Source organism: Physella acuta, unplaced genomic scaffold, assembly GCF_028476545.2.
Source record: "Physella acuta isolate Inbredline_101_S28 unplaced genomic scaffold, ASM2847654v3 ptg001613l, whole genome shotgun sequence".
In the NCBI taxonomy this organism is placed as follows: Eukaryota; Metazoa; Mollusca; class Gastropoda; family Physidae; genus Physella; species Physella acuta.
In genome coordinates, this window is record NW_026733127.1 from 20,725 (window position 1) to 34,738 (window position 14,014).

General features: G+C 35.1%; 1 protein-coding gene and 1 long non-coding RNA gene across 7 annotated transcripts in view; both read right to left on the bottom strand.

Moving 5' to 3' along the window:
- Positions 1-95: 95 nt before the first annotated feature.
- On the bottom strand, positions 96-5,040 carry LOC131929312 (uncharacterized). Its single transcript, XR_009383946.1, has 2 exons — positions 4,829-5,040; positions 96-463 (listed from the first exon to the last, which is right to left on the bottom strand). It is a non-coding gene; the product is annotated as an uncharacterized LOC131929312 (long non-coding RNA).
- Positions 5,041-5,585: 545 nt separating this feature from the next.
- LOC131929313 (apoptosis-inducing factor 3) overlaps positions 5,586-14,014 on the bottom strand; it is a 53,939-nt gene continuing 45,510 nt past the window's right edge. For 5 of the 6 annotated variants that reach the window (XM_059285423.1, XM_059285419.1, XM_059285422.1 and 2 more), the window contains 8 exons: positions 13,060-13,175; positions 10,943-11,078; positions 9,592-9,668; positions 9,264-9,381; positions 8,480-8,578; positions 8,107-8,182; positions 7,828-7,932; positions 5,586-7,427 (listed from right to left, as the gene is read on the bottom strand). In XM_059285423.1, coding sequence (XP_059141406.1) covers positions 7,385-7,427; positions 7,828-7,932; positions 8,107-8,182; positions 8,480-8,578; positions 9,264-9,381; positions 9,592-9,668; positions 10,943-11,078; positions 13,060-13,175 — 770 coding nt within the window. In that variant the 3' untranslated portion in view covers positions 5,586-7,384. Of the gene's footprint in view, positions 7,428-7,827; positions 7,933-8,106; positions 8,183-8,479; positions 8,579-9,263; positions 9,382-9,591; positions 9,669-10,942; positions 11,079-11,699; positions 11,816-13,059; positions 13,176-14,014 lie in introns of all 6 variants that reach the window. The other variant, XM_059285420.1, reaches the window with a different exon arrangement.

Here is a 14,014-nt window from a genome sequence, read left to right on the forward strand (position 1 = left end):
CTCCAGAAAGTTTAAACTTTAAAACAAAAGTGCCCCCCCCCCCCCCCCCCATATGGCAGGAAACAGATTCAACCCTCAAGCATCTACTTTTAGGGTCGATTTTCGCCAATTTTCAAAGTAACAATTATTGACATATTATATATCAATTTTGTTGCTTAACAATCGAGGAATTCAAAAATATAAAAATTAATAGCACTAGACATTTACATCACGTTCAAAATGTAGATTAACCACACTCACTCAACTGAGATTTTTTTTTACATCTAAATGTAGTGAGGTCTAAAAATCCACGAAATTCACAAAATTAACAATATAATTACACAGAAATGTCACTTAGGCATACATTTATTTGTAAATGTGTCAAACTTTACAAAATATACCAGTTTATAGCTTATTTCTATAATTATTCTTGAGAAAAAAAACGACCGCCCTCCCCTTTAAAATTCTGGCTTTTAGAAACACTCTGGGGAAGAAAAAAATAACAGAGTTAAATATAGAAGGTCTATATAAAAAACATAATTAATAAAATATGTCTATATGCCAATTTTTAATATAGTTGCAGCATTTACATGGCTAATTATAATTGTTTAGTACTTTAAACATTAATTTAAAGTTACGACTCTCTGTGGCGTCTTTCAAGTGTAGTGTCAGTGTAGGAGTGTAGGTGAACAGGGTGTTAGGGCCTGATACGATTTCATTAGAATTGGTAATGAACAGAATGTATAATTAGAACTGGCATATAAAAACAATGTTGATAATAGATGCAGTTGTTTTAATGCTACTTATAATAGATCAAAATGACAAACATAATTAAAACCCAAGAATCTGGAAGCGCTGACCTCATTTTACTGACACGGTTGTCAAATAGTAAGTAGATCTAGATCTAAAAAATGGTGCCCTGTCAAAACGGCCCGGGACAAATCGGCCCCGTCAAAACGGCCCCGTTAATACGACCCCGTCAAATCGACTCCCGACAAACCGACCCCGTCAAAATAACCCCGTCAAAAGGGCCCCGACTTATTGGCTCCCGTCAAATGGGCTCCCGTCATATTGACTTGCGACATATAGGCTCCCGACAAATGGGCTCCCGATATTTAGGCTCCCGACAAATGGACTCCCGACATATTAACCCCTGACAAATAGGCTCAGGACATATTGGCTCCCGACAAAGCGGCTCCCGACATATTGGCTCTCGACATAAGGGCTCAAGACAAATGGGCTCCCGGCAAATGGGCTCACGACATTTTGGCTACCGACAAATGGGCTCCCGACATATTGGCTCCCGGCAATTGGGCTCCCGCCATATTGGTTTTTGACAAAATGACTCCCGACATATTGGCTCCAGAAAAATGAATGATATGACCACTATTGGCATAAAAGTAACCATTGTGTCCTACCTCCAATACCACCATAACCTCTTTTTAATGCCCGAATGAAATTATTTTTTCATGAACCAACATTAATTCACAAACAAATCGAGCCCTTATCAGCTAAATTCCACCAATTCTAAAGTTTTGATAATGTTTAATTTACAACAGAAAAGATCTGTTGCTTAAAAGCGAGCACAGAAGTGTAAATGTATGATATACATGATGTTAACATGATAAAAGCATTTTGTTTTGATAACCTACAAGCACAGTGGCGTAGCGAGGTCAGGTGTCACCCGGTGCGGCACTTAATGGTGTCACCCCCCCCCCCCCCCCGAGAGGCGTTGCGACCCTTCCCGGGGACAAACTTTCAAGTTTTCGATTTGCACCCCCCCCCCCCCCCCCCAAACTTTCGATTTGCACCCCCACCCCCTCAACTTTTTCTCTATATATTTTGCTATTTTTTGCCTTTGTGTCACCCCCCTAAATGGTGTCACCCGGTGCGGTCCGCACCCCCCCCCCCCCCTCGCTACGCCCCTGTACAAGCATATTGCAGTTAGGAAGGTACAGCGTGGACCCTTCTCCCCACACAATGAGTTGGAACAGACTATAACCGACTCAATTATGGATGTCATAGATAGATGACCCTTAAATTAAAACATACTATATTTTATAATAGATAAACTAATATAAAAATAAGACCTGCCGAACAAGAGATGCATACGTTGTATTACATAAGAGTGTTGGATAAGCTAACTCTAAAGAATATTGATGAAGGGGTCCCACTGGCAGATGTCATATTCAATGAGACCGCTTTGCCGGGAGACTTAGTCTCTACAGAAACGGTATTGTCAGTGCAGTGGCGTAGCTAGGATTTTTGGGCCCCTATGCAAAAATTATCAGTGGGCCCCTTCGTCAGCCGTTAGGCCAGTGGCGTCGCTAGGTCGGGTCTCACCCGGTGCGGCACTTCGTATTGTCACCCCCTCCCAGGAAACAAAGCATATATATATATATATATATATATATATATATATATATATATATATATATATATATATATATATATATATATATATATATATATATATATATATATATATATATATATATATATATATATATATATATATATATATATATATATATATATATATATATATATATATATATATATATATATATATATATGTGTGTGTGTGTGTGTGTGTGTGTCGGCCTACATAGGCCTAAAATTTATATATATGCCACATACTGGTACACGTACGTGTTTAAGCTTTAATCACTGCTGAATTAATAGTCACGATGTTTATCTACAGTCTGTTTATAATACAGTTGGATGTAGCATTGTTTTCTTTATAGTTTACGTTTACGTCGTGGTGTCACAGCCCCCCCCCCCCCCTCTTGATATAATTTTCGATTTATACTTAGAAGACTATTTAACTTTAACTAATGGATCTGGAAAATGGCATTTCATTCTATAAATTTTACAATTTTTTGCCTTTGGTGTCACCCCCCCTAAATGGTGTCACCCGTTGCGGTCCGCACCCCCCGCCTTGCCTTAGCTACGCCTCTGCGTTAGGCTACAGAGGAGTTAAACGAAGAGATCAACTTCTACTTACGATGGATATTTTTTAATATATAAATATTCTGAAGGCAACATTTTGTATTTTATATATCCTGATTTTGTATTTATACTATTTTATTATGCTTGCCAACTACTGCTAAAAAGTTTATTTATAGGCTGATTCTCTCAATGTCTTGCACGACAAAGTGATATAGCCTGTAGTGTTATTATAACGGTTGGGCTCTGTTTGACCCACAAACACTGAATCCCACTGCCGAAACGGTGGGGGGGGGGGGGGGGGCTTTTTGGAACTTTTAACCTTTTTCTTTTTTAAAATTATTTATATGTAACAAATATTAAAATTTCATTGTAAAAGTTTTAATTTGTTATGAGGGAAAAGGGCCCCTATGTGCCTTGGGCCCCCATGCCTTGCTTACGCTAGCTTTACGGTAGCTACGCCACTGTGTCAGTGGTCCTTTTGTCTGGAGCCAAATTGACAGGAGCCTTTTTGTCGGGAGCCAACATGACGCTAGCCTATTTGTCGGGAGTCGTAATGACGGGGGCCGTTTTGTGGAGAAACTAAATGGCGGGAGCCTATTTGTCGGGAGTCGTAATGACGGGGGCCGTTTTGTGGAAAAAACTAAATGACGGGAGACTATATGTCGGGAGCCAAAATGACGGGAGCCTATTTGTCAGGAGCCTTATTGACTGGAGCCCTTTTGTCGGGAGCCTATATAACGGGAGCCTATTTGTCGGTAGCCTAAATGACGGGAGCCCATTTGACGGGAGCCAATAAGTCGGGGCCCTTTTGACGGGGTTATTTTGACGGGGTCGGTTTGTCGGGAGTCGATTTGACGGGGTCGTATTAACGGGGCCGTTTTGACGGGGCCGATTTGTCCCGGGCCGTTTTGACAGGGCACCGTAAGTATCTTTTGATTTAAAAAAAAATACGCTTAGTTCTAAGAAAAAAAAAATTCTATGGTGTACTCGATCCCTATCCCAAAACGTGCCAGCCATATCGCATGCGTAGTCAGCTACTCAGCTGCTTATCAAATCGATGAATTTTAAACTTATATAATAAAAGTAGGTCACCCTAAAAAAAAAGAGTAAAATGGCTCCCGTTTTCACGACAGCCGTCACTCGATTCATAATTTACAGAGTTATAAAGTTCTACTTTCTTTTGGCTATAGATTTAAAGAAATATTAATTTGTTATTACTCATGCGTTCCAACAATTGTACCTAATTTTAATAAACATTGGATTAGTAAGGACTCGATTCTTTTTAGAATTAGCCCTCGACACTATACAGACTATTGCGAAGAAACAGACTCGCGCGAATGTCGTGCGTAAGCTGGTTCAGTGGGCGAAGATTAGAACCCAATCAGACGGAAAATTTTTACTTTGAAATAATTACATTATCAATTAATTTCGATTTAAAACAAATGGCTTAAAGTCAAAAGTAAACTAAAATTTAAAAACTTTGTTATTCGCAGTGTACTCAAGATTCTCGTGTTTTAAAGATAAGTCTAGTTTTACTACGCGTGCGTGCATGGTGCGAATATCGATTTTCCCCGACAGAAAATCATAAAAAAAATTTTTTTAAGTATCTACGGCAAAATAATACTTATATTTTACAGAATTAAATACATTTAACTAAACTGTTATTTAAGTACATGCCTCGGAGGAGAAAAATACAATTTTATATCCGTAAAAAATTAACTGAAATCCCCGCTTTCAACGACGCCGATGTGTCGTAATTATGGCCATTCACTTTGTTCAAATTAAAGTAAAAAACACATTCAAATATACTTTTTTTTACTTTCATAATTTACAGCAATCATTTCTAATGAAAAATCCATAAAAATAATAGTTATTTTTACAAAATAGTATTTCTTACCTTATTAGTGCAGTACACGTACTTTTCCAAGTAGATCCATTCCGTCCAGATTTGCATACTTCGCATCCTTCGCCGCGGCACAAAATGTCATAAAAAACGTATTCCACAAAAATGTTGCTAACGAAGCTTGTAAAAACATAGCTCTATTTATTAGTATAAACAAAATCCCCGAACGATGTCTGGTTAGAAAGTTTATGAACGGCGAAGATCGAATATGCATTTTCCGGTACTAATCTGTTTCCTGCCATATGCATCCAAAAGTACATAATCATGCATTACAAAAACAAAATGAGTGGGCACTGGTTGCTTGTTTTATATCCTCCCTCCCCCTTCAATGCAGAGGTGTAGCAACCAATTCCGGCGCCCAGGGCAAACAATCAATTTTGTGCCGCCACCCCCTCCTATATTTAGCTACGCCTCTGCTTCAATGTACCTATTGTTAATGTCACCACTAAGCAAAGTACAAATTCTTGCCACGATTAGTAGGTGTACTTATAAATTAGATGTTTTTGGGCTGAATGTATAGAAGCACAATTTGGACAGCCTATAATTAGTACACTTCTGATTCCATTCAGCTTTTGCAATTAAAATCACTAAAAGATTAAAGTAACTGTTTCAATAATAATTCATTAAGCCCAAGTAAAATGTCAATTTTTTCACTCAGTTTGTAAAAAATTTATAAAAAAATTTATGTAAAAAATTTATACTAAAAACTATCTATTTACACATTCTCCTCCAAATGATAACAAAAACCCAGTTTGTACAAAATGTTTATTTATGCAATACATACTGGCATGAATAACAAAATGCATCTCCAACCCTGAATACCATGAAGATGGAGTTGTTACAAGAAAAGAATGAAACAAACAGAAATTTTTGAGAAATTTCGTCACGAAAAAAAAAATTATGCCACTAATATCACTTAATGGCAGAATTAATAAATGCTTGTAAATAATTGATTAAACAATCTATAAATAAAATAAAGCAATTTAAATAAAAGGCTGAATATTACATAAATATTTAGGCAATAGTTGTATATTGAAGAAATTTTTTTTGCAAGCTTGGCAGTTTATATCTAGTGAAGTTTACAAGCAGTTTAATAATATAGTTAGTTATATGTATTTGTAATACTGCTTTAATTATGCTCTTTCTCAAACAGCTTGTTTAGGTAGTTAGGCTACACTTGATTCACACGCTATTCTTTTATGGACAGATTATTGTACAGTGTCTGTTGAAGGAAACCAGTGACAATAACATCATACAATGTGTTATCTAATTTGTTATCAAGTGTGTTATCAAATTATTTTTCTTATCTTCAACTCAGTAATAAATAATTTAGCTTTTACGACCTAACGCTTGCAAGCATCATTATTATTATTTTCCTAAAATTTAGAAATAGGCCTGAGCTAAAAAAAAAAGTGAATACATGTAAGGAATTTTAGAACCACAAATAGGAGCTTTATTTTTTATTTTAAAAGTTTCCAATTCTGAATGTACTGAAGTGGCACTGTAGTTGTTTAATTCCAACATTATTGCATAGATTAAATGTTGTTTTTTCGTACATAGGGAAATGCTTTAAAAATTTGTTTTTATAAACTTTCTATGATTTGGTTTAACCATGAGGACAGACTTGTATAGTGTAACCCTTTAGTGCCCAAAGAGGGTCTGAGGCTGGTTGTTTTTTAATTGCAAAAATATTTAGCCATTATAAGGTCAACAACAATAGAAAACTTATTTTTTTAAGATTGTTCTACAAAAAAAGTATAAAAAATAATTAGGGCAGATTTTTCCCAGCAAAAGGCACACACATTTTAAATTAATTTTAAATAAAATTCAACACTATTAACAACAAAAAATATTAAACAATTGATCACTGGTCATTTTTATGTATCATCATTTAAACAGTCTAAACAAATTACTATAGGAGTCGGTTGTCTAAACAAGGTTCTATAGAATTAGAAGAGGGTTGTCTAAACAAGGTCTTATAGAATTAGAAGAGGGTTGTCTAAACAAGGTCCTATAGGAGCGGGTTGTCTAAACAAGGTCCTATAGAATTGGAAATGGTTGTCTAAACAAGGTCCTATAGAATTAGAAGAGGGTTGTCTAAACAAGGTCCTATAAAATTAGAAGTGGGTTGTCTAAACAAGGCACTATAGAAGTGGGTTGTCTAAACAAGGTCCTATAGAATTAAAAGAGGGTTGTCTAAACAAGGTCCTATAAAATTAGAAGAGGGTTGTCTAAACAAACAAGGTCCTATAGAAGTGGGTTGTCTAAACAAGGTCCTATAAAATTAGAAGTGGGTTGTCTAAACAAGGCACTATAGAATTGGCTTGTCTAAACAAGGTCCTATAGAATTGGAAGAGGGTTGTCTAAACAAGGTCCTATAGAATTGGAAGAGGGTTGTCTAAACAAGGCACTATAAAATTAGAAGAGGGTTGTCTAAACAAACAAGGTCCTATAGAAGTGGGTTGTCTAAACAAGGTCCTATAAAATTAGAAGTGGGTTGTCTAAACAAGGTCCTATAGAAGTGGCTTGTCTAAGTGGGTTGTCACATGATCACAGTGTACATAACTTGGAGACCCAGTTGTCTGGATCTGACCTGGAAAAAAAATGTATTTCATTGACTATAAAAAACTGGGATTTTTAATTTTTTTAAAATTATTTAATTATATAACAACCATCCATTTTATTTTATTTTTAAAAAATCTAATTTGCCTAACATATTGAGTTAGTAATTATTTAAAATGGATAGGATGTGTATTTTTTTGTAATTTACATTTTAGATTTAAATACCTAACATAAAGTGTAGTAAAAAAGAAAATAGAGCAAATATTTTGATTTATCCTAGTTCAGAAAATCGAAATAAATAATTGAGTTAAAGACAGGCAGCTGTTACTTATTTTACTCAGTGTTAAAAAATATCAGAACAGTTTTATCAGTAAACAGCAGTGAGTTATCTAACTCCAATTCTAGAGATTAAATAAAATGTGTCTACTTACTTGATGTCATCTTTTTTTATCACCCCTCCCTTTGACATGAGCTCTGCTGCTTGAGAAACTATTGGGTCCCAACCCAGACTAGCAACAGCCACCACTGTTTCATTCCTGCAGTCAAAGGAATCAAAATCCAGTTATACTAAGCTCAACTCACCCTGATTACTATAATGCTAACAAAATCAAGTTCTAACTACTTGTTAGATTAATAATTAACTTGATTAAATATCCAATGAGTTATAAGATCAGTAATTGTAAAATCAATTCCTGAGTAGTTGAACTGACTTGGTATAGAAGGCAACAAATTTGTTGTCGTCCACATCACCATGTAAGATGATGTCATCATAGCCAGGGCCATAACCTGCAAGACAAAGGGAAATCATTCACAGGAAAAGTACATTTAAACAAATAATTGGGATCATTTTAAAACAGCCAATTTATCCACAGTTGTCTGACAAGTATTGGTATATCTGATATTTTGATTTCAAGATCAACGAAGACAAAAACAAAATCAGAATTGTACAAAACAAATATTATAAAAATATACTAGAAGTGGTAAACAAAACCTGTTTTTGTTTGGCTGTACTTGTCTTATGGTTTATTGTCAATCATCTAATTCTTCTATTGATAACTTAATCTTAATTACTTTTAAACCTACCAGCATATCTGATGCTCTTGCCATACTGGACTGTCCAGAAGTATGGAACACTGTGAATGTCTTGGGCTTTACCTGCTATGCTGAGCCCAGCTATCTTTCCTACACAGGAAGAAAGTTCAAAGATTAATAAGTGCACTGTGTATTACTGCATTATGTATTCATGGGATGGCTTGGGATGGTGGAGAGCACAACTACTAACACAGAAGTCTTGAGTTCGCATCCTGGGCTTAAGTCTATAGGATATCTTTGAGTCCATCAATCTCTGATGGGTACCTGACTCATATTAGGGCTGGGCATAGTGCTGACTACACTATCCCTTCATATGCCAAGGTCATAGAAACAGGTTAACTCTACTTCATCCACCCCACAGACTGCCAGGTTTGAAAGGGTAACTATTTTTTTAATATATATTACTGGGTTATCTTTCAAAATGTTAGTATTGATGTTAAATGTATTACTGAATTATCTTTATACAGTTTTAGTTAAAATACAGTATTGGCGTCAAATGCATTACTGAATTATGTTTATACAGTTTAAGTTGGAATACAGTAACGATGAGGTAAAAGTTAAAAAACCAAACTAACCATGCTGGTGAGCCACAGTAAGTTAAAAAACCAAACTAACCATGGTGGTGAGCCACAGTAAGTTAAAAAACTAAACTAACCATGCTGGTGAGCCACAGTAAGTTAAAAAACCAAACTAACCATGCTGGTGAGACACAGTAAGTTAAAAAACCAAACTAACCATGCTGGTGAGACACAGTAAGTTAAAAAACCAAACTAACCATGCTGATGAGCCATCTGCCAATGCTGGACGTTGGCCTGCTGGTTGTTGGCAATGAAGAGTGGGAACTCAACAATGTCGCCTGCAGCGTAGATGTCAGGGATGTTGGTGCGCATATTCTGGTGGAGATAGATGTTTTAAACAGTGGCAGTTCTAGAGGGAAGGGGGTGTCAGGGAGGACACTTTTTAATTGAAGGATCCCAAAATAAAAAATACACATACACACGTAATAAGTAAACATACAATATTTGTAGACATACACACACACATACATAAAGGTTACGGAATCCAAATGTTTGGAAGTATTGGTGAAACAAATGGTGGTTTACCTTATTGACTGTGACAAAGCCGCGAGGTGTTAGCTCCAAACCTGAATCCTTCAAGAAGTTTGTGGCTGGTACAACACCTGCAAGTTGTACAAATAGTAAATTAATGAGGTACTGGTGAACAGACTGGTAACACATGAGGTATTGGTGATCAGACTGGTAAAACATGAGGTAAGTTTTACTTAAAATATGTATAAAACTCATGTTTGTATTATATATGTGGATGTGTAAGCAAGAGATGTTTTATAACCTGCTAGAGACGTGTTGTATATGTGATGTCCTATGAACTGCTAGTGTACGTGTTGTATATGTGATGTCCTATGAACTGCTGTTGTATATGTGATGTCCAATGAACTGCTAGTGTACGTGTTGTATATGTGATGTCCTATGAACTGCTAGTGTACGTGTTGTATATGTGATGTCCTATGAACTGCTAGTGTACATGTTGTATATGTGATGTCCTATGAACTGCTAGTGTACGTGTTGTATATGTGATGTCCTATGAACTGCTAGTGTACGTGTTGTATATGTGATGTCCTATGTACTACTAGTGTATGTGTTGTATACGTGAATGCCCTATGTACTGCTAGTGTACATGTTGTATACGTGAATGCCCTATGTACTGCTAGTATACATATTGTATACGTGAATGCCCTATGTACTGCTAGTGTACATGTTATATACGTGAATGCCCTATGTACTGCTAGTGTACATGTATACGTGAATGCCCTATGTACTGCTAGTGTACATGTTGTATACGTGAATGCCCTATGTACTGCTAGTGTACATGTTGTATACGTGAATGCCCTATGTACTGCTAGTGTACGTGTTGTATATGTGAATGCCCTATGAACTGCTAGTGTACGTGTTGTATATGTGAATGAGCTTTGTACTGCTAGTGTACATGTTATATACGTAAATGCCCTATGAACTGCCATAAGAGTGTGTGGGGACACCTTACCCACTCCCATGACACAGACATCAGCTGGTAGAACTGCTAGTGTACGTGTTATATATGTGAATGAGCTCTGTACTGCTATTGTACGTGTTGTATACGTAAATGCCCTATGTACTGCTAGTGTACATGTTGTATACGTAAATGCCCTATGTACTGCTAGTGTACATGTTGTATACATGAATGCCCTATGTACTACTAGTGTACATGTTATATACGTAAATACCCTATGAACTGCCATAAGAGGGTGTGACACCTTACCCACTCCCATGACACAGACATCAGCTGGTAGAACTGCTAGTGTACGTGTTATATATGTGAATGTGCTCTGTACTGCTAGTGTACGTGTTGTATACGTGAATGCCCTATGAACTGCCGTAAGAGGGTGTGACACCTTACCCACTCCCATGACACAGACATCAGCTGGTAGAACTGTCCCATTAGCCAGCACAGCCTCGGTCAGTTTACCATCTTCACCTTTGAACTCTTTCACGCTGGTATCAAAATAGAATTTGACACCCTTACCCTCATGCATCTGTTCAGTAAAAAAAAAAAAAGGTTAAATTTTTATTTCCAGCAGATTTAGAGTTAAACTTTAAGTCATCTAAGCAACTCATACTTTTCTCTTCCTCACATATAAACTATTTTAAACTGACACTAAAATCTTAATTACTCTGAATATATTTGTAAATTCTTCCACACTGATTAAACGCAACTTTGAGAATTATTTTCTACAAGAAATGTACCAAGTAGATACAATATTTTAAGTGAAAAGATGCTAAAATAAAAACTTATTTTTTAAAAATGTAATAAAAAAATGTAGCAGTAGCTATAAGCTAAAAAGTATATTCTGGATGGCAGTTTTTTTCTAGTTTAAACATTAGTACGCTGTAATGTTTATAAGTATAAGTGTTATTTACTGTTTATAACAAAGTTTGAAAAGTTAATTATTTATGTTAAATATTTTGCTATAACTATAATGAATATTAGCATTTATTAAAAATAAATGACTGTTAATAATTATAAATATATTAAATAAAAACATGCTTGTTTATGAAAATACTTCTGCCCGTAGATTATTGCATATAATTTATACTAATAGAGTAACAAAAAGACTGGGTGGAATATAGCTAACACAAGCCAAGACATAAAGCACCTTGCGAAACCACTGTCCAATAAGTGGGCCAAAGACATGAGATAAGGGGGCAGCACTCTGACCAATCACACTGACAGTTGCCGCCTTGCCAATCATGTAATTTGCCACTTCTAAGCCTGGAAGACAACCCATACAAGGAGCATGTTAAACAGGAGTCAAAGCAGGGGTACGCTGCGGTGGTTTTGTTTTAACACTCACATATTTAAAGAAATGATTTACAATTGATGTATACCAAATTGGAACACTGTCACATTTAAATTTTATTTATTTTAAACAAAGTTTTTAAAACATGAAGCCTGTTTATAAAAAAAACAATCAAGGTTAGTAATCAAATTATTATTTGTAGAAAAGGATAGTAGGGGAAAATATCCTGGAAGAAATAAAATAAAAACAAAGCAAACAGCATTTTACATGTGTTTAGCAATGTGTATTTGTTTGTTAAATACAGAGAGATCAAGTATAATTTTTTTTTATTGTTTATATCTTTTTACTTAAAGGAATTAGTAAGGACTTGATGAAACTTCATCATATTGCCTGGTTTAAAAAATGGAAGGCAAATTTCCAAGAGACAAACTGGTTACAAAAATTACAGCCATTTTCATTTAGTGTAATTCAACTTAAGTTTACAATAAATGAGCATTAAGTTATTTGTATCAACAAACTGATTGCAAATATTTCAAAAGTTTTGTAGAATACAAGAATATTAGTTTAAAATGAATGGTAATTAAGTTAATGGTATCATCAAACTGATTACAATAAAAAGTATTTAAACAGTTTCTTAGAATACAAAAATATGAGTTTAATGATAATTAAGTTAATTGGTTTGGGTAAATGGGAAGAGACAAGTCTTTTGGTTAATTTAACTTGTGGGAATACAATCAGTGTTTTACAATGTAATGTATAGGAGTGTTAGTATTTTTAGGACTGGCTTCTATGCAAGCTGTAGCAAGTAAATGCTTCTGTTAAATAGTTATTAACATCTGACTACATTAAACAACAGACAAGATAGGAGTATAATAATAGGACACTTACAGCACCATAGGTTAAAGCAGGTTTACAAAACCACAACCATGTTAGATAATTTGAATAAAATGAAGACTTGGCTAGAAAGAAATTGCTTATGATAAAGAAAGAAATACTTGTAAACAAAGCATCTTTTCACTTTTTTTATCTTAATCATTGTTTTTTAACATTTGATCAGTTAAGTTTTACTTTTAAGCTGACTTATTTGCATTTAAATTATTTGGTGATCCCAAGAACAGGTCCAAGGGAAGATGGTGCATGCTAAAAAGGCCACAGGCTTTAATGTACAACCTTGACCGTTGCCCCCGGCAACACTACCATTCAAACACTGCAGTACCTGCTTCATGTGTGTGCCTAGCTCCTGGCCTAGGGTCAACTGAAATGGGACTTGAACCAAATCCACCACAGACACACTGGCAGCCTTATCAGCAAGAAATGCTGCTACCTCCATGCCTTATCAAGGACATGAAGATGTAATAAAATCACCATTAATAAAGTCCTAACTGCTAGAGCTAGATTACATTAGTCTCTCTACAATTGAGTTAGTCAAACATTTGTGGCATATTTGTTTTGCAAACTAATGTCAATTTTATCTGGCCATATGTTGCAACAGGTGAGTACATTTAATTTTTAAAAAGAGGAGTGAGATATACATAATAACAATGATGTAAAAGAAAGAATACTTTTTAGTGTTTTTATTAAAGATAATTCTGAGTAGTTATTTTTTGTACATTCAACATTTTAGATTATTTGATCAAAGCAAATTATTTAAACTTCCATATTTATATTCCACTAATAGCTGTATTGGTGAATTAACTCTGAGAAATAGAATTATGTGAAATCTCAGTTATGATAAATATTTTACACTTTAAGTTTAAGTAGAAATATCAGTTCACAAAGATCAGAAGATATTTAACAAAAATGATTATCAAAGCATTAGAAAGCCAGAACATAGAACATAATTTATTTAACCTTTCACTTTAAAACAGTATTTTTAAAAATAGGGTATTTTTACGAGAAATATAGAACAGCAAATAGAATTTAAAACAGTGTTTGAAGATGAATACAAAAGTTTCTAGTTAAGAGTTTATCATAATTTTGTTAACTTCAATTTTCTTGCATGAAACCGTGAACAATTGTGAAGATGTATCTCAAAAAAAAAAACCATCTCAGTGGTCAACTGGTTTTAATGTAGACGGACATTTAATTAATTACATGCTGGGAAGTGGCTACACTCTATCTCTACACTAAGGGTTAACCAACTGAAAATGACAACAGCTAAGCCAACACTT